The sequence below is a fragment of the Mesocricetus auratus genome, unplaced genomic scaffold, assembly GCF_017639785.1.
Source record: "Mesocricetus auratus isolate SY011 unplaced genomic scaffold, BCM_Maur_2.0 Super-Scaffold_100691, whole genome shotgun sequence".
Classification (NCBI taxonomy): domain Eukaryota; kingdom Metazoa; phylum Chordata; class Mammalia; order Rodentia; family Cricetidae; genus Mesocricetus; species Mesocricetus auratus.
Genome location: NW_024429267.1, coordinates 34064644 through 34085628, shown reverse-complemented (window position 1 = coordinate 34085628; position 20985 = coordinate 34064644). Strand labels below are relative to the sequence as shown.

Genomic DNA, 20985 nt, shown 5'->3' with positions numbered 1-20985 from the left:
TCAATGTAAGTGTATAGAATAAAATAAAACGTACAATTCCTCCTTGTTCCCTCTCATTCCCTTTTTCCTGATCACAAGTGATTGCTCTTAGTAATCCTTACATATGTATAAAATTTTGACTGAGATCAAACTAATGAGTGTCCTGCCACTTGATCTTAAATACTTAATGTATCTTGTATAACTTTTTATATTAGCATTTTAAAACCAAATTTAACATAACTGAGAGCAGCCCAGGAGTTCATAGTAAGGGTTGTTGACTTTATAATACTGGACATTTGTTTTCATATTTATAAATACAGTGGTAATAAAAACCTTCGTATGTGTGCATGTATACAAGTGTGCATATATGTACGAATGCCTTGTGAGCATGAAAAAGTTGGACATATTCTTTGGCTGAAAATTTGAGGTCAAATGAAATGCCTTGTCATGATAAGCTTTAAATGACTCTGTTTTAAAGACACACGTTCATTCATCTGTAGTAGCCAACAATTTTCCCTTTCTTATATGTATTTCCTTCCCGTTTCAGTGACCTTGCAGACGCCTTGGTGATCTTTCAGCTGTATGAGATGATCCGTGTGCCAGTCAACTGGAGCCATGTCAACAAGCCCCCTTATCCTGCTCTTGGAGGGAACATGAAGAAGGTGAAGAGAATGACTGTAGTTATATTGTTGTTATTCGGATGTAAAGCCAAGGGTTAAGTTTTGTAAATATTGGTGTAAGGTTTGTGCCTGTACATTCATTTTAAGATCTGCTAAGCATAATGGTCTCTTTCTAAGCTCGGTTATTAAGTGTTTGGAAAGACAAGGCAGTCCTTCCAGGCAGACACTTGATTACACTGTTTTCATCTTTAACAAGTTATGGTACTTCTGTTATTGAGATGCACCCTAGGTGCACTCTTCTGCTGTAATTGCCACAACTTGCTAAATCTTGACTGCTTGCTATTCATTTACTCATCAGATGTATCCTGATTTCTTACTACTTGCACAGTGTAGTGCATGATAGGAAAAATCGTAAGCTAGGGAAATGCTTTTTTCTTGTCAAAACAGGGTTTCGTGGATCCCACTCTGTAGACCAGACTGACCTTGAACTCACAGAGATCCACCTGCCTCTGCCTCCCAAGTGCTGGGATTAAAGGCGTGTGCCACCAACGCCCGGCAGAAACAAAAAAGATTTTAGAGCTTACAATTTCATCAGAGCAGAAATACCTCGGGGATGGGGGCTGCAATGGCAGTTTAGTGGGTAAAAGTCCTTTCAACAGGTGTTAGGAACTGAGTTCAAATTCCAAGAATTCACATAAAAATTGGACATGCAGCATCAGTGTCTTATAATCCCAGTGCTCCTATAGGGAAGTGGAGGGGGAGGCAGGACAAACACCTAACGTTTTGGGGTATGCAGCGGAATAGCACGGTGGAGGTAAGGACTGATGCCTGAGGTCGCCCTCTAGCCTCCACATTAGTGCTGCGGGAATGCATATGTCATATTTATATGCACCTGCACATGTATACAAACACACAACTGTAAACACACAGAGAGAAAAAGGTGAAAAAATAAAAAGCATACCTCCGATACATGTATCACCAGATGATGACTAATAAGAAACCTCTGTAGAGACTGGACCAAACCAGGTTTTTATGACTAGAATTAAGTAAGTGGGAAATTATATACTTGGCGCTTGTCTTAGTTATGGGGGACATTATTCAAACCAACCCAAGTGTTTATAAATCAGGTTTTTACTGTAAATGATACTGTGCTAAGAACAAAGCTGAAGTGTGGGGAGAATGGTAAGGATTTGTTACTGAACATTTTTTATAGGACACTGGTACTATGCATAATAAAAGAAAACACATTAAAAACTAGGTATAACATAGTCCATGAATCTAAGGAGGTTAATATGGGTTAGATAATCGGCTGGTATAGTTAAGATTATTTAGTTATGTTTTGTGATTCTTGGGATTCACACATACTAGGAAAATACCACTGAGCTACTGTTGCCAGTTGTTGTGTGACACTGTTCTTGGGGTGACTTATACAAGCAAGCATTTTCTCAGTCCAGATAGAGAACTTATGAGAGACCAAAGTGAGGTTACCACCAAAGTCCAGATTGGTGAGCCAATGAGTTTTATTGGGGTACCTTCAAAGAGCATGAGTGAGGGGTTACTTACAGGAGCAGAAATGACACCAACACCCACCTCAATGTGGGTGACAGCTTATGAAAGCTAGAACCCTGGAGCACAGTGTACAGCCTACAGGATGCTGGACAGGGTGGAGACTGTCCTTTTCTGGTGGCCCAGCTGGCCTCAGCCTCTTTGAAGCAGCTCAGCCACTCTCATGCTCTCTCAGCATCCTCACTTGGGGAGGGAGGAGCCAGTGGATCTGGCCAGTTTCGGAGACTTCCTGAATTTTAAGGAGCTTCCCTGCAAGATGGACTGTTTCACTTCCCTTTAGAATACCACATGTCTTAAGAAACTTCCCTCCAAGATAGAAATCTTATCTAGGAGGAAAATGCTGCAGAACAGCCACAACCCAGACAGAGCCTTTGCGGAATCAAGTGGGCAAGGACCTGAATTCCAGAGGTCGTGTGAAATAATTTTTAGCCATAGGCTTTCTATTAATAAACTGTGTTATCTGCAGTCAAGACTTTGGGATTGAAGGGGAGCCTAGTACTGTTCAGCCGTTTTCATATTCTAGATTAATCCCTTTCTTGTTTTGACCACTTCCCTGTAAACTGGGCACAATTGTATCACTTGTTTGTAACGAGTTAAACTTTGGTCACATAGTGCCATTGTTGTTACTTCTCAGGTGGTTGGCCTAGGTTAGCATAGACTGGGAATGTTTTTGAAATCTGTTTTTTATACTGACGGTTTTACTTGCTTACAGATTGAGAACTGTAACTATGCAGTAGAGCTTGGGAAGAATGAAGCCAAATTCTCTTTGGTTGGCATTGGTGGGCAGGACTTAAACGAAGGGAATGCAACCCTTACCCTGGCACTGGTATGGCAGCTCATGAGAAGGTAAAGGCTCATGTCTTCATAGTAACATGGAATTTCCGTCAACAGATCGTTTGAACTAAACATGTAGCTAGGTTTGGAGACTAGTGAACATACCTAAATATACAATGTGAAATAAATTAATTCTATTAAAGATTTGCTATTGGGTATATGTTTTCAAACATTATAATGGGCTAATCTGTAGTGATACAATCACTTTCTATTAATACCTCTTAAAATGGCTTTGTAAGGAATTGTTTAAAATTTTTGAAATACTATCTGGTAGTATTCTGCTTTGATTAGTGAGCTTTGTCACTTTTGAATATCACTAAGTACAAATGCCAGACTAAAATTAGAAATTTAATTTTTGAAAACAGGAACTTGCAACCCTCTAGCCTCAGCGTCCCAAGTGCTGGGGTTATAGACGTAAGCCACACCTGATTATTTCTTAAATGTTGATATAAATGATGTGAAAACAAATTTCACCCCCTTGTCTCAACTTCATATCGTTTCTGTTGCAGGTACACACTGAATGTATTATCAGATCTTGGAGAAGGGGAAAAAGTCAGTGATGATATCATTATTAAATGGGTCAATCAGACTCTTAAAAGTGCAAACAAAAGCACTTCTATTTCCAGCTTCAAGGTAACAAGAACTTTGAAAAGTTCTACCTAAGTTTAATGGAAGGGATTTTTAAGGAGAATTACATTAGTGACGTTCAGAATTATGTTAGTATTATATCACAGAAACCTATAACCCAGGGATTTAGGCATAGTAACTATCTGGCATGTGTAAACTAGAAATAATTTGAATTCTTATATTTTTGATTGGTTATGTATTGAATATAAATGCAGGTTAGTGCATTTAATGTGGTAATCTGACATTAGAAGTAGAATTGAGCCAGAAACCCAGTTGTCAAATGAAAAAAAAAAAGAAGCTGTAAAGCGTTGGTTGTTTATATAGGACCTGTGATGTTTTGTGCTCCCTAGCAGCAGTGTCTGAATTGTATTGGCATCATTTCCAAGCCATACAGAGCCAGCCAAGGCGATTCAAGTGGGGATAGAGAAAACTGGTAGGAAAAACGATTCTTATCATCTGGTTTCATAATGCACCTAACACTTCCTTCTGAGCATTCGTGGATGATTCATAAAGCACGGAGAATGTAGTCTTCACAGACATACCCACTAATTTCCATGCATTTCCATTGTGTTTTGCTGTTGCATGCAAGCTGGTATTAGCTACAAATAAGCATGTCCGCTTGAACATATTCATTCAGTGACCCTTATGTTTGTGACTTTTATTATATGTTTTAAAAAGCCCAGCAATTTCTGTTTTTAAAAACAATTTAAATGTGTCAGTAGATGAAACACTGATCTATTTTTAAAGGCACCTACCCATCTTTATTCTTTTAGTGTTTAAAAATATTTGAGGGTAGCAGAAATGCCATACGTTGATAAATTAAGTTACTTTACAAAAACAAAGACTTCGAATGGTTTTAACAGAATAGATCTTGGGAAAGGTGCTCTTTAGGTCCCAATTCAGGTGTATCTTTCTTTTATGTCTTTGAGGACACTAGTAATACTATTGTTTGTTGATTTTTTAAAAGTAACTTTTAGTCTGATTCTCCACATTTTAGATATAAAATACAATTTTTAAATGTAAAATAGGAATGTGGTATATTACAAAATTCTCTAAGAGGTCATCTCCGAAAATATTATGCCAAAGTTACACATACTTATATACTTACTAAAAATAAGAAGGCTGGTAGAATACATAAGGTCCTAGGTTCAATTCTTAGCAGTAAGCATATAATGAAGAAACATTTAGGAACACAGGAATATTTACTGAAGTATTACTAAGTATGTAGCTTTTCAGCCAGGCATTTGTGGTGCATGCCTTTAATCCCAGCACTCAGGAGGCAGGGGCAGGCAGATCTCTGTGAGTTCGAGACCAGCCTGGTCTACAACAAGAGCTAGTTCCAGGACAGCCTCCAAAACAATACAGAGAGACCCTGTCTCAAAAAACCAAAAAAAAAAAAAAAAAAAAAAAGGAACGAAGCTTTTCTAGCCAAAGTAAAAGAAAGCGTAAGAAGTTTATTTAGCCTTCAGTGCCCATCATTTATATTAAAGACAAACTTGTACAATGGATGTAATACTACTATGGAGTGGATCATAAAATTCAAGCGATACAACTGATTTTCTCAAGTGTACAGTGATCTTTCTAACTCAATGGTCAGTGAAGAGTGGACAGAGAAAAACATTTGGTAGTGGGATATAGGCTCAAAGTGCTTTATATGCCTTCATGAAAACGACCTTAACTAACTCAGTATAATGTGCATTTTAAAACCTAAAAAAAATTAAAGCAAGTTGATTTGAACCTCTGCTGGAGGACGATTTGAACTGGTGGGCAGAAGAGGGAGAAACAAGCTCGAAGCATCCGTTTGAATCGAGGCAATGTTGAGAGGATGGTTTCCAACGCATATTGTACAAAACAGATTAAGTCAACATGGGGGAGACGTTTGTCCTAAATAAAGAATACTGAGTAGAAGGAGTAATGTGGGAAGTGTGATTATTTCAGAAAGAAAAGTCTGAATTCACAAACGAGGTGCTGATCATATTCAAGACATCCTATAACTAGGTATGTTAGAAAAGACATATTTAACTGTTTTATTTGTAAAGAACTTTTCCCTCACTAAGAAGATAGAGGAGTATATTAGCAAGTTATAATTATAATTGCCATTTATCGAGACTGTTTGCCATTACGCTAAGCACGCTTCACATTTACCAACTCTAGGAGCAAAAATGTGAGCATTAGAGATGTCAGTCCGTTGCCGTGCCCTTTTAAAGGGAAGAACTGACTGTCTTATCAAGGTCTGTCTATGTACACGTTCAAAACCAAACTCTGTAGTTGTATGGCCCTGTGTTTGATGCTTACCTCAGCACTTGTGACCTGTGTGACTGACATATTACTTAGTCTGTAAATATCAAAGATCACTGTGTCAGGTACCTTGTTACCATAGCTACCAATGTCCTCAAAAAACTCACTGTTCAGGGAAGGACACAAGTGAGAAAAGTAGCATTGTAGTATGGCTGCCAGCAGTGCTATGTAAATCAGGTAAGCAGATGGCACTGCACGAAGACATCTGTTTTTCGGAAACCTTGGCAGTTTACACTAGTAGCTGGGTGAATGAAACAGACCTAATACCTGATTCTTCATTTAGTATCTGTGTGATCTTGGACAAGTTCTAATAATTTCTCTGTGTTTCAGTTTCCCCAAGTCTAAGATGGAGATAATATCTGTCTTACAGGATTGTTGTAAAACTAAATAAATTAAAAAAATTAAGCATATTTGGCACACAGTAAAGGCTTAATAAATGGGACTTGCACATTAATAGCACTGCCTATATATAAAGGGCATCATATGTGGAGGGATTCCTGTTAAGTCTTTAAGAAAACTCTCCTGGTCATGTCCCAGTTTTTTTTACTTTTATTTTTAAAAACATCAGGAAGGATAACAAAATAGAGTATGAAATCAAAGGAAAGAGATGCTACAATCTTGGAAATCAGGCTAAGCTCTAGGTTTCATTCTCTTTTAAGATTCTAGAGACTTTTTACTTATATAATTCCTTTACACTTAACTTAAAGTGCTACAAATGTACTTATATATAGAATTAGGGATTTTCACAGTATACTCCTTGCAATAATAAAATGCCTTTCAATGATAACATACAAGTCAGGGAAGTTAGAAGATAGGTCTGTTTTCTTGGAAACATTACTTAAGGATCTGATAAAAATCTTTAGAAGCTTAAAACTTTTCATTTAATTCAGTAAAAACTTTCTCCAAAGTAAACATGAAAAATAGGAGGGGGAAAAATCATTGTTCATTATAGTAATGGCCAAGAATCCTGTGTCATTCCCATCCCAGAGCTTAGATAAAGATGTTTTTGACTTCAAGAATAGAAATGTAAATTGATTTAGATTAAAGAGAAAGACATTGACTACAACAGCAGAAATGCAGAGGTCGATTAGACTTCAGGACTATTTCAGCCAGTAGCTCCCCCCACCTATTACCGCTTTGCCATTTAACAGTCAGCTATTCCCCAAAGCTGATTCTCCTCTTGTATTGCTGGTTATGACAGAGGCTTCATCCTCTCTTTCACAGTCAGAAAACTTGTTGGTTTCTGAAAGCCTGATTTACTTAGGCTCAAGTAAAATCGTTGTGGTGATAGGATACTGCTCCCTTCATCTTAGACTGGGGACTTTCCAGCTTTGTTTTATTACTGCCCCTGGGCAAGGGCTTTTTTAGATACTCTTTTTTCTTAATTAGCCCTTCCTTGTCATTTTTTTTTATGATTGTAAGTCTGTGCACCATGTGCATGCCTAGTAGCTGTGGAGGTCAGAAAGAGGGCTTTGGTCCCTTGGAACTGGATTAAAGATAGCTGTAAGCCACCACATGTGCACTGGGAATCAAATCCAGGTCCTCTGGGAAGAGCAGCCAGTGCTCTTGAGCTGCTCCGCCAGCTCTAGTCTTTCCCTGTGAATGTTTAATATGTAGATATATTATACATTTGGTTGTGTATTGTATTCTTTACACATAAGGTTTATTTTTTTTTAAGAAGGCATGACTTACACTCAACTCAGGTTCATTCCTAGAGCACCTGATGGCAAGAGCTTTCCTTGAAGCTCATGGCCACATGAAAGGTATGGACACAGCAAAAAATATGGGTTCTGTTAGAATAGAGAGAGGTAAGGAGTGAGCCAGTATTTGGTAGGTCAGCAGTAGAGGCCATTACTCAAGCTGAGAACAAAAGGTCATTTGTCCATGAGCAGGCAAGTTACAAAATCAGTTCAGATCAGGATTGTTTATTTTAACTACAATATCTATTCCCTATGATAGGTGTCCATTTTTGATTCATTCTGGAAGTAACTGCAAAACGGAGTATCTTGCGTACTAGTGTTATACTGTCACAGTTCAAATCCTTTTTTTTATTGGCTGTGTAGCCATTTGGCCTTTTGGACTTGTATACTTTAAAGAAGATATAGTCCATTTGTTTCTGGGACGTAGGATTAAAAAAAATAATGGCAAATAAAACATGTAAATCACCAAAACGCCATGTTTGTAAATGAGAGGTTCCTTTCACTATTTGACTTTCCTTTCTGGTCCACAAGTATAAAATTATTAATTTAAAATGCATCAACTCTATCTCTAAAGTTATTTTTTGCAGAACAGATGTTACAGTTGGCAAAAGTAGTAACTATCACGGCCATAAATAATATTTGGATATGGGGAAACTTTTGTTTTGTTTTGGTTTTGTTATGTTTTTCGAGACAGCGTTTCTCAGTGTAGCTGTCCTGGAACTCATTTGTAGACCAGGCTGGCTTCGAACTCACAAAGATCTAACTGCCTCTGCCTCCCAAGTTCTGGGATTAAAGGTGTGCACCACCAATGCCCGGCTCTGGCCCTTCAATTTTTGGGGGCAACTCTTTATACACTATAATTTACATGAAGACTGAAGGGAAATCATAATTTAAACAGTTTATTATATGTGTTGTTGCAGAAAAGTGTAATATTAAGTACAAAGAAAATGTATAGGTTGGTTTCAGTTATGTGACTATGACAGAAGGGGCTGACATTTGTGGAAATCAAGGATAAGATGTTCACGCATGTTTTCCTTATTTCCTAGGATAAATCTATTAGTACAAGTTTGCCTGTCTTAGATTTAATAGATGCCATCGCACCAAATGCAATTCGTCAAGAAATGATTAAGAGAGAAGACTTGACTGATGAGGACAAACTGAACAATGCTAAGTAAGCCTTTCGGGTTTATATTAGACCACAGCCGTTTCTCATCACCTAAAATACTCACGGGGATATCTTTACATTTTAAAGTACAATTTTTGTGGGGAACATGATTTTAAAAAAATCACATCCCTAACCTTTTTATAAAGTTGACCTCATAACAAGATTCTTCTGTTAAAATGTGTCAATTTAAAACATGGTAGATAACAAGTCCCAAGATGTCTTTCTTGTCTTTTCAAGATATGCCATTTCAGTTGCTCGGAAGATTGGTGCCCGGATATATGCATTACCTGATGACCTCGTAGAAGTAAAACCAAAGATGGTTATGACTGTGTTTGCCTGCTTAATGGGAAAAGGACTGAACAGAATAAAATAATGAAGCATTTATGATCTGCCACATTAAACACATCGAATGTCTCAGTTTACAGAATTTTGAAATGTAGTGGGTATAAAATCAGATTATCTGTATGCTCAAAATAGTTCTATATTCAGTAAATAAATAATATCTTGTCCATACTAGTTAGAATTTGTCAATCTTTTGGATAACACAATTTCTTTAATAATCAATACCAACACAGGAATATCTTCTCAATCTCAAGCTGCTATTTCATAGTTAAATAATTTTATTTCCTAAAGGTCTTACCAAAATAAGACTAATCATTATTTTTCATGGCTCAAAAAAGATCTGTATAAAGTTTTGTCAGGTCCTACTATTAAATGTGTTTGGATTTTTTTGAAGTGTTATTTAATTTTGATGACAAATATACCTAAAGTCATAATCAAACCTAATCCTTTTGTTTTTCCCTATGTAAAGTGATCTAAAATTGTAATCTTTCTGTAAATTTCTATCTCGTATAATAATTTAAAGGGATAAGTATAGTTCATCAACAGTAAATGTTTTTAACATGAAAACTAAGTCTTGACTAAACCCCAAGTTTCACTCATGCTGTAGGAACTTTTGTTTTTTTTTTTTTTGTTTTGTTTTGTTTTTGTTTTTACGAGACAGGGTTTCTCTGTATTGTTTTGGAAGCTGTCGGTCCAGCACGGCCTCAAACTCGGAACTTTTTACTTAAAGCTTTGCTACTTTACATGTCCTAGTTTGATAATACAGCTTTATTTATTTATTTTTTGGCTTTTTGAGACAGGGTTTCTCTGTGGCTTTGGAGGTTCTCCTGGAACTAGCTCTTGTAGACCAGGCTGCCCCTGAACTCACAGAGATCCACCTGTCTCTTGCCTTCTGAGTGCTGGTATTAAAGGCATGTACCACCACCCAGCTCCCAGATTCTCTTAAATGGTATGTATTAAGTGGTCAGCCAGCCATTTAGTATTTATTTTGCCCCTACAATATGTGTGACACTTTTCAGCTTGTGGATATCTGATATGTGAGATCTTTTACAAATATTAATTATGAATGTGCATATAGTTATTTTTCACCTAGTTCCTTTCAAGTATTTGCAGCCAAGCGTTGAATAGAACATCCCAGCTGACACTGATACTATCCTGTTAGCATCACATTACACTTACTAGTTTCATTACTAGTCGTAATGAAGCCTACATAATTAGAATATGCCCACCAAATAACTTTCATAGAAAACATTTAAAAGCTAATGTCTGTCATAGTTTCATGTTTTTCATGGCCCTGTATAAACTGGAAATGTTTTAAGGTTTGTGTTCAATAGGAAGAGTTAAAACTTGAAACCTCTTTTCCTCAGAATTTTTTAGCAGTAGAGAAATTCTGTGGCTCATAGTTGACGCTAGAAATATACTCCCCTCATCTTCTACTTTAGTGCCTGTGAGCAATCCTACCATGCAACGAAAGTGCTCCACTTATCTCCGTGTGAATGAGTTGTCTACACCCTCCTCTTCCACTGATGGAAACATATATGTTAAAAGTGGAGTGACTGTGTGTGTAGGGTAGACTTTTTAAAATGAAATACTAACAGGTGGAGTTCTGAAATATATTCTTCTACAAGAGACTTGACTTTTATATTTTGATGCTTGTTTTCTTATATGAAGATTAAGTATGCTTTTGTTCTTTTTCTGAGATTATTTAAATTATGCTTCTGATTTTTTTCACCACCATATTTACTAAGATAGTCTGATTTACATGGAATTTAGTACTTTAAAGTCTTTTTCTCACAAAGTATGTTTAATAAAATGCTGTGTATGTACAATATGTATTTGTGTATTTATTTCATTTAAAGAAATAGAGGTTTCAATATTGGTCTGTTATAAACTTAATTCCAACAAAAGAATACAACACGTAAATGAAGTAATACAAAATACTTCACAAAAGTGCACAAATAGCACTTTTATCTACTGAGCCATCTCACCGGCCCTCATTATGAAGGATTTTATTACAGACAACCTACATGATTATTACAAATTTAGTCTGCAATGAAATAATTTGAATGAATTAAATCCATTAGCACAAATTTATTGTCTCCAATGTTCAAATACTACTTGAGATTCTTGGGATTCAGCTAAGAAAAATATAGACAGTCTTTTGACCTAAATCTTAGTAGTGACAGTCAGCCAATAAAGAAATAGCAAGGTGGAAATAGTGATGGTGGGAGGAAGAAGCAGGAGAGGTGCTACAGCCTGATTTGGGAGCAGAGGGAGATTATTTAGGTAGTTAGGCAGAGTCTGTTTAAGGATGTTTTGTTTGGACTGTGTTTAGCAGGGAAAATGCAAATCACGAGTCTAGTGGGCGGAGGCACTATGAAAAGCAGCACAGATATGGCTCTAGCAAAGGGGAGGAGGACACTGAAAAATATAAATAGGATCGACCTTACTTGTCGGGCTAGATCTAAATCAGAATTTCTTTCCCTTCCCTGGAGTTGTGATTGCTCTTTTTTTATACCTGTGACTTGAGGGAGTTGCTTAGAGTAATATGCTACTTCTGAGTTTTGCATGCCATTGTTCATCATAACTTCACCACTGGTCATCATATCATGTATGCAAAATATGTAAGTGATGTGAGAATGATTCAATTTATGCTAGCCAGTTTACTAGAGAAGAAGGAGAAAGAAGATAGTCTGTAGCTGAGACAATCCAAAAAGCTGAAGTGTATTAGAATGCCGATTGCCTGAAGTAGACTCTGTAATGCTTAAAAGTGCTCCTAAGATTACTACCGAAGTGGTTGGAATTCTCTCAAATCTTAAAAATTAATCCAGGCCCCATAGGAGTTCTTTAAATAAATAATTGGTGTATAGGGCTATGAGTCATTTGAATTCTTCAGCCTCAAATACTGAAATGGTGGATAGGTCAGTCAGAGTTCTGCTTCCGGCTAAACATTTTACTCATCGATAAAGAGTAAGTAAAGATACAAAAGTAAACATGTTCCTGTTTCCACTGACCTCACCTTGAGCCACTTGGAAATTTCACCAAATACATAAACTTGGAACTGTGTTGAACATTACAGAATAATGGGGAGATTGTCTAGAAACAAAAACCAGAATAATTCCAGAGACTATCTATTTTAAAGTAAACACATAGAAAAATGTTTGAAAAGATGTCTACTGAGACCTTCTAGAGAACATCTAAAGAGAACATTGATTTAAAAATTTTGGGAATTAAAATGTTGGTAGAGAAAGTAGTGGAGCAAAGCAGCCTACATGGGAGCAGAAGTATCCCCCTCAAATTTAAGGTACTCATAAGTAAATTTATCCATTGTCTTAAAAATCTAAACGTTAAACACAGTTCAGATTTCTCCCCAGTGTTGACTGTAGGCAGCAATAAGATGTGATATTTTGTTTATGATCTAACAAATAGCTCGCCTAAAGATCAGAGTGCAGAGCTACCCACACTAGCTTCTATAGAGGCCAAGCAGTGGTGACCACACCTTTAATCCCAGCACTAGAGAGACAGAGTCAGATGGATCCCTGTTAGTTCAAGGCCACCCTGGACTACACGAGATTGAATCTGTCTAAAAGAGAAAGAGCCCACACAAAGGTGATTCCAGCACTTAGGATCCCATTCCTTTAATCCCAGCACGAGGTAGGTGGAGACAGGAAGTGATATGGCTGGGTGGAGAGAGGAGCTCAGGGCAGTCTGAAGAGCTGTGCAGTTTGAGGATACAGTCTGAGGCCAGGATCGCTGCTTCGGTCTGAGCATTGGTAGAGCTCTAGTGACCGGCTGCTTTGTTTCTCTGATCTTTCAGCTTTCACCTCCTGATAGCTGACTCTGAGGTTTAATTATTAATATCAATTAGAATTCGTACTATATTAGGAATTATTGAAAAGATGTAGTTTCAAGTCACACTTGCTATTTTTCAGTCAGCTGATGTCTAAATAACAAATGTCTTAAAATCAGATGTGACAGATGTAATACATTCACTGAAAGAACTGTATGGAGAGTTAACTCCTAAACTCTTCGTATGCAATGGTTATAGGTCATCTTCGAATTACATGTGAATACATACATATACATGTATATATAATGACTTTAGAAATATCAGGAATGTTAGGCCATATTAGATCACAAGCAAATTTTGAATGAACTTTAAAAACAAGGGTAGCGAAAGCACAAACTCCCAAATCTGGTTGCTTGGCCAGGCTCTAGGACAATTCCGTAGGGGATTTCAACTAAACGTTAACTCCTCAAAAGCTCAATGGCACATTGCAGCAACTGCAGCAGCTACAGGCAGCAGCAAACTACCACAAATCCTCAACCTACTAACAGAGGCCAGAAGGTTGCCACGCCCCTTCTCTGGTGCTCAAAGATGCTGCGGGGGCTCTAGGCGACTGACGAGGGAGGCGCGTCAGGCCGGAAGCCCCGCCCACCAGCCCCGCCCCGACAGACCTCGCCCCCTCGAGCCCGGCTTCGCCGCTAGCTCCGCCCCGGTGTCGTCGCCTCCGCGGGGCTGAGGATGACGTGAGGAGAGAGAGCGGCGAGCCTCTGCCTCCTGCGGGTTCAGCTGGGCTAGCGGTTCCCGCAGCCCCGGAGCCTGACGTGCCGCGAAGCGCACCGCCGAGCTCCTGCGCCGGCGGCCCCCACTCTCGCTCCCAGGCCGGGCCGCCCCCTGCGCGGCCCCTTGCGGCTCCTGGCACGGCCCCGCGCTCAGCTGCCGCCCTGGCGCGCTCCACTCTGTCGTCCCCGGACGGGCGCGGACCAGCTCGACCGGGACGCCGGCGGCTGGGCAGAGGGCGCTGGCCCCGGGGTCGCGCCGGCGCGGCCACCAACCTGGGGCTGTCAGTGGAGGGCGAGTGCTGGTTCCGGGGCGAGGCGACGCCCTTCGGGGCCAACGGGCCGCACGCAGATGTGGCCGGGGGGACGACTCATCCGTTTTCCAGCTCTGGCTCGGGGCTGGGGTCGGGGTCGGCGCCCATGGGGGCCCCGCCTCCGTCCCCTGGCCTGCCCCCGTCGTGGGCCGCGATGATGGCGGCCCTGTACCCGAGCACGGACCTCTCGGGCGTCTCCTCCTCCTCCCTGCCTTCTTCCCCATCCTCCTCGTCGCCCAACGAAGTGATGGCGCTGAAGGATGTGCGGGAGGTGAAGGAGGAGAACACCCTGAATGAGAAGCTTTTCTTGCTGGCGTGCGACAAGGGTGAGAGCTAGGCCCCTTTCTCCGGTTCTGGACACCCTAAGACTCACTCCCTGGGTCCTGCCTCTGCTTCCACTTACTCCAGACTCCGCTTTTTCTTGCGGGGGCGGCTATTCCCTACCTGTGAGGCCCGCAGGACTTCTGCCTGATTGAGCAGGAGCCTGCCGGCAGGTGGGCGAGGGCGGGGGACTCCTGCAGGTAGGATGTTTTGGTGGCTCCTTGGGAGCTCTGATCCCAAAGTTGCTCCACTTCTGCCGCTGATAAACTGCTGGCTGGAGTCTTTCCTTTGGGAGCCAGAGGCTAGATTGGGACCTTCTAAGCCGAAAAGTCTGTTAATTCCCCTTATTTCTCCTATTTATGGCTGTCACCTTGCATTTTTTGTTTTGTTTTTAAAACTTCTTCTGTTTAACATCAGCCGCCAGTGCCTTGGCCTGTTACACTTGAGTGGAATTAGCTATTCCATTATCCTAAGCAGAAATAACACGAAATAAGAACGAGTCAGGAAAAATCCTGCCGTAGCTGCCAAAACTTTCCCCAGACTTATGGACCCCTTTGAGTGTTAGTATTTTTTTTTTTAATTAGGGAGAAAGGTTTATGGATTCAGAGAGTTGGTGGGAGGTAAGGATAGTGAAAAATAAGTATAGGCAAAATGTGTGGGCTATATACTGTTTTTGAATCTAGAAGTCGGTCACCTTATGGTCACACGAAAGGATAAGCATGTTTTCAAGTGATGAGCTGTAATGAAGGAATGGAAACTTGGTTGCTCTCAGACTGCTTTTTTCTCCTAACTGAGAAAGAGTACTGAAAAAATTGCCATTCCTCAGTTCAGCAGTGTGCTGTGCAGAGGCTGTGTTCATTTAGGAAGACTTCGTTAGAACCTTGTGGACTTCTGAAAGCTAATTCTAGAGGCAGCTTACACTATGGGAGTACTAGTTACCGGAGTTTTTGTTTTTGTTTGTATGTGTATGTTTAAGTCAACAACAGTCTCCCTAACCTTTTAAAGCATTTGAAATAGTTTTTCGTTTTTTATACAACTACACTTGATCTTTGCCTAGCCATAAAGCAACTGTTTATGCAACTTCTTGAAAACACATTGACATATAAAGTCCATTTTTGTTTGTTGCCAACTCATTTTATGTGATATTAAATAATAAGCATTTTGTTAAAGTCTGTCATAGACACTTTGACTAATCTTAGAAATATAAAGAAATTAAAATGTATGTCTATAATGTCACAAAATTATGATCTATAGATTATATAAATTACTTAATTTTCCCCAAGTACTTTGTTTGAGTTCTTTCCCTCAGAAAGTATCTAAAAGCAGAAAGGAACTGATTGTGTTATACTACAGTAGTCAAGAATCACTGCTTTTATTCTGGTTAACTGTGTGTGATTATTTAAAAGTATGTTAGGAAAGGGGATTTGATATTCTTGTTAAACTGAGAACAGAGAAGTGTTATAATGGAATATGATTGGAGCTGGTATTCTTTTTCTTTAGAAACAATCATTTTACATATCAATCTCCCCCTTTTCTTTGCCCCCCCCATCCTCCCATGCCCCCTCCCAACCCACCTCTTACCCGATCCCCAAGGACAGTGAGGCCTTCAGTGGGGATCATCAAAGTCTGTCACATCATTTGGGGGGAGGACATAGGCCCTCTTCCATGTATCTAAGCTGAAATAGTATCCCTCCATAGGGAATGGACAGACATGTATTTTTTGTGATACATGTATTTAGAGTAGTTGTATGAGATTTCTCAAAAGGAGTTTTAATTATAAAAGTTTTATAAGCTGTCCATAGTACCTGTTGAAACAGCTTGAGATATCTCATATCTGTCTGTCTGTGTATGAAAACTAGGACCTGATATGTATTCATATTTGTAGCATTATTAGAATCCTTGGAGAGATGTAGAAGTGGAACAGAGATTAATGTGCTAGGATGAAGAAACTATGTATTTCTTGCATAAAATTTGAATTTGTATTTCTTTTAAAGATGAGTTGAAGTTAGAAGAACACATTTTTATGTTCATAATCTCTAATATTGTTAAACCCTTCTTGATTTGGCCCAAATCAAATATAAAAGTGGAAATGTTCTTGAAATAGCTATAACTCCCACTTTTACATCAAAATCTTCATCAGCACAAATGGCAAACACTAGCATACCTTTGGCGTGGAGTGTTCATGCTTTTTGTAAACTATTTCATCTAATGCTCACAGGGACTAGGGATATAACTCCGTGGTAAAGCACTTGCCTAACATAAACAAGGCCCTAGTTCAATCACCAATACCACTACTTAAAATATTATATATATATATATGTTTTCAAGTAATTTAATCCTCACATCTCCATTTATCAGATCTGTTGTTTTTCAAGTCATCACTATGCTTTATTGTTTTGATTATAGTTGAAGGAATTAAAATAATTTATATTAGAAAAGGCACCTGCATTTGGATGTACTAGTTGGAAATTAACTCTTATCTGTATAGGTAGGTTGTACACTGTTTTCTGTGTAAAGATAAAAAAAACAAGCATAGTATCCTTAATAGGTCCAGAGAAAATCAACTAGTTTTGTTTAATAATCTTTTCTACATACATAAAGTATTCACAGTATAGTCTTCTAAAATAAAAGCTAGAGATTTCTAAAGAAAATTTGCAGGTATGAGATGGTTATTTGTATTTTAGTGATGAACAATTTAAAATGAGTAGTGTACAGAGTAAGGAGTAAACACAAATAGGAAAGGGAAAGATTTTGTGGTTTGGAATAACTAGTTTTTATGTAAATTAGTTCCATAAATCTAGGCATTTGCAAATCCAAGCAAGTATTAGTCAACTATAATGGTTCTTATGGATCATCTACATAGACCAGAATCATCTCAAAGCTAACCCTTGATGGGGGAAGTTCTTCTGTGTATATGTTGTCCTAGGGTTGATCAATAAAGCATGATTGGCCATTAGGGAAGCAAGATAGGTGGGACTAAGAGTTGAGGAGGATTCTGGGAAACAGAGGCACAGGCAGTCACAGTGTAGGACACCAGAGGAGTAAGAGGTCCGGACCCTTTCTCTGGTAAGAGAAGACCAAGAGGAAATACTCAGGTTAGCAGTTATGGGTTAATAAGTCAGAGCTAGCTGATAAGAAACCAAGCAAACAGCCAACAGCTTCATAATTAATATAGTGTCTCGTGTGTTATTTGGGGGCTGAGACAGCAGCAGGACCCAGGCAGCTGGCGGGAAGAAAACACGTTACAAACCCTTGGTCCTTTGTTGTTGTTGTTTTGGGTTTCAAGACAGGGTTTCTCTGTGTAGCCTTGGCTGTCCTGGAACTCGCTCTGCAGACCAGGTTAGCCATGAACTCACAGTGATCTTCCTGCCTCTGCCTCCCAAGTGCTGGGATTACAGGCATGCGACACCACTGCTCCAAAACTTTTTTCATATTAAAAATGAGAAAAAAAATGAAAGTTTCTGTTCATTGATATAAAGCAAAGTTTTACATAAAACTACCAAATTAAATTCTTATAAAGTATATATATATATATATATATATGTGTGTGTGTATATATATATGTATATATGTATGTATGTATGTATGTGTGTGTGAATTCTTTATATAGACTGGAATTCAGATACAAAAGCTAATTGAATAAGAGCTGATAATAAATGTGTTGTCTTATTAATATTAAGTAGACCACCATGTTTTTTCCCCTCTCTTATTGAGAGTTAGTGTAGTAATTACTTAACTTGTGGAAGCCTATGATATCCCTCAGGCCTCTTGCCTGCTGAAAGGGTAAATAATGTTTTTGGAAGCACCTAAATTTCATTATGTCTTTACTTTTTCTAGTTTACAGTGTTAAGCAGATGATGCCTTTTAAAACATAGTTGTGAACATAAGCCTTTTGATTTGTTGAGATCAGTGATCAGTGCTTATGCCGAATAAGGAAGAATAAAAGCATTTACTCTCTGCCAGTGCTGCATGTGGAGTGTGTGCTCACTTTTTAATTGTTGCTGCCTTTTAACCTACCCAGTCAGCGACTGTAACTCCTCTGCTATCAACAGCAGTTTGGCCCGCTAGAGCCTCAGCCTGAGGAAATTGTGTTACCTTAGGCACTGACTCAACGCTACAGAGGAAATTTACCTAAATCTCAGTCCCTCCAAAGAACTCAAAATTCAAAGTTTGAGGTAGAATTCTGCTCCCCAGAGAGGCTGAATAACAAGCAGCTCACCTAGCTCACCGCCTCATGTCTCCCAAGAAGTCCTTGTGCTCCGTCTCGCCCCTCCTTATAAATCCTTCTCCACCTGGCTCCTCCCTACAGCTTCCTGTCAGCTAGCTGCTGATGTAACCTCCTGATCACAGGTGCATCATTAAACAAATGCTCCAGAGAATAAACAAAAGTAACACACCTTAAAATAATATTCTATAACAGAGTATTACCAGAAAATTCATATTTGCATTAGTAGTCCCTTCTGAACATTTCACTATGGAGTTGGAGAAGGGATGGGGAGGGCAGAATTTCACCTGTACCCTAGATTCATTTTAGTTTCTGTTCTATCACCTATGTGGTAGGCTTGCTACATTATAAGGAAGGATAATTTAAGTTTTTGTAGAAGCTTTGTGTACCTTGGGGCTCAGGATGCTTTCAAAATATGCAGCATTTCCTCGAGAATATATGCCAGTGTTGTATTAACACCTTACTTAATATGCATATATGGTACTTTCTGCCTTTGCTATTTTAGAAGATATTTGAAGGGTGTGAGGTTAGGGAGGAGAGTGGTTTGGATAATTAAAAAGCAGAGTACTGACTATTGCTGAGTTTTGTGTTGATAGGTAACATCTAATATAAGGATGTACGATGAAGGAAATTAGTTTAAATTATTTGCAGAAATAGGAATGATGAGAGTATAACATCAAGAGTAGTGGGGTTACACTGTATCATTCTATATAGCTCACAAAGTATCACTAGCTACAGAACCTATGGATCACCAAAGTTTTAGAATGTACTAGTTGAGCACTGTAGCCATGGGAGTGGTTCACAGTTACTTTAATGAAGATGACTGAGCAGCTAGCTGCCTTACTGGCCTATATAGTGCTCTCACAATGTGTTTCTTTTCCTTATTTTTAATCTGCTGCACTTTGCCATGCTATCAAAACATACATGAAGTTCTTAATTGTGTTAAAGCATTGAACAAAAGCTGTTATTAATGAGTTTCTGACTGCATCCATATCCTGTAAGAATTTTTCTATAATAACAATGTTTTCTTGTGCAGTAGTAAGGAACAGTAGGATAACATGATGTATAGTTGTGTATTTAATAAATCTCTCTGAGCAAATGTTCATTTGAGCTTAAATGGCCCAGATGAGATTTGGAAAATAGGATATTTCTAGTACAGAGCACTCTCTCCTGGAAGTTAAAAACAAATTATCCAAATGAAACCTCAGTACATTGTGTATTAGGAGGCTGAAAGATTAAATTTGAGTGCACCAGCACTGGTGCAATCTGAGTTTCTCTTGCCCAGTTGTAGTACTATAAATGTTTTCTTCAGACTGATTCCATCAAATTAATTATGCTGAGAAGCCTAAGACTAGGAGTAATAGTTTAATGTAGGTAATGAAAAACTCAAGTATTATTTAGGAACAATAAACGATAACATTAAAATCCAAAGTGAATGATTAGAACTAAAAGATTCTAGTACCATATCAATTACTTATGAGTTCAGTAGAATTTCTTTGGGTTCCAAAGCTTTTTCCTCTTAATTTGTTTTTAATATTAATTGAGAATTTTTTTTCTCTGTGTAGCTCTGGCTGTCCTGGAACTCACTGTGTAGATCAGGCTGGCCTAGAACTTACAGATTTGCCTGCTTCTGCCTCCCTGCTAGGATTAAAGGCGTGGAACACCATTACTTGCCTTAAATGGGAATATTTAAAGTAGAATGTTATAATTCCACATCCAAAGTGTTTTTTATAGAAAGCTTGGTTTGAAAAGATTTATATCTTTTTTGATACAAAATTTTTTCCATAGTTCACAACTAGCTTCAAGTTCTGCTTGGTTAAAATAAAATTTAAAAACTGGCCAACTTTTTTTTGTGGAAATTGGGGGAGGGTTTGGTTTTTTTCAGACAGAATCTTAGCCTATAGTCCAGTTTTTCCTGGGATTCGCTAGATATGCGAGTACCTAGGCTGGCCTCAAACTTGGAGCGGTTCTTCTGCCTCCTGGTCTGAAATCACAGGCATGGGCCACCCACGTGTGGCAAAACTGATCAACATTAATGCAGTCATTTAAGTAATGCAGAAACTTATCATCATATGTTAGAAAGTCAGATGAGAAGCCAGTGATGAAATAGAGAATCATCTTTACTAATATTGTAACATTTCTCTACCATATATTTCTCAAGGATTTATCAGAGTTGGGCAGAATAAATTTATTGCTGAGGATCTATGGGATCACCTTGGTATTTTTATACTGTTTTATTTGCTGGCCCAGTTTCCAGTGGGCTTTGTAGAATTCAGTAATCATTGTGTCCATTGAGGATGTTAGGAAACCATAAGATTGATATGCTTTGAATTTTACAGAATGGGCTGAAGAGGTAGGGCTAGAACATGGGTGACTAACTGATCCATAGGCCTGTGAGCTATGACTGGTGTTTACATTTTATATTTCAAAT

General features: G+C 38.7%; 2 protein-coding genes across 7 annotated transcripts in view; both read left to right on the top strand.

Annotated features, from left to right (window-relative positions):
* Pls1 (plastin 1) overlaps positions 1-10962 on the top strand; it is a 76747-nt gene extending 65785 nt beyond the window's left edge. For all 3 annotated transcript variants that reach the window (XM_040739810.1, XM_040739811.1, XM_040739809.1), the window contains exons 12-16: positions 527-641; positions 2878-3011; positions 3509-3632; positions 8671-8795; positions 9027-10962. In XM_040739810.1, coding sequence (XP_040595744.1) covers positions 527-641; positions 2878-3011; positions 3509-3632; positions 8671-8795; positions 9027-9162 — 634 coding nt within the window. In that variant the 3' untranslated portion in view covers positions 9163-10962. The remainder of the gene's footprint in view (positions 1-526; positions 642-2877; positions 3012-3508; positions 3633-8670; positions 8796-9026) is intronic.
* Positions 10963-13638: 2676 nt separating this feature from the next.
* Trpc1 (transient receptor potential cation channel subfamily C member 1) overlaps positions 13639-20985 on the top strand; it is a 51488-nt gene continuing 44141 nt past the window's right edge. For 2 of the 4 annotated variants that reach the window (XM_040739609.1, XM_040739608.1), the window contains exon 1: positions 14166-14334. In XM_040739609.1, the coding sequence (XP_040595543.1) occupies positions 14302-14334 (33 nt within the window). In that variant the 5' untranslated portion in view covers positions 14166-14301. Of the gene's footprint in view, positions 14335-20985 lie in introns of all 4 variants that reach the window. The other 2 variants (XM_040739606.1, XM_040739607.1) reach the window with 2 other exon arrangements.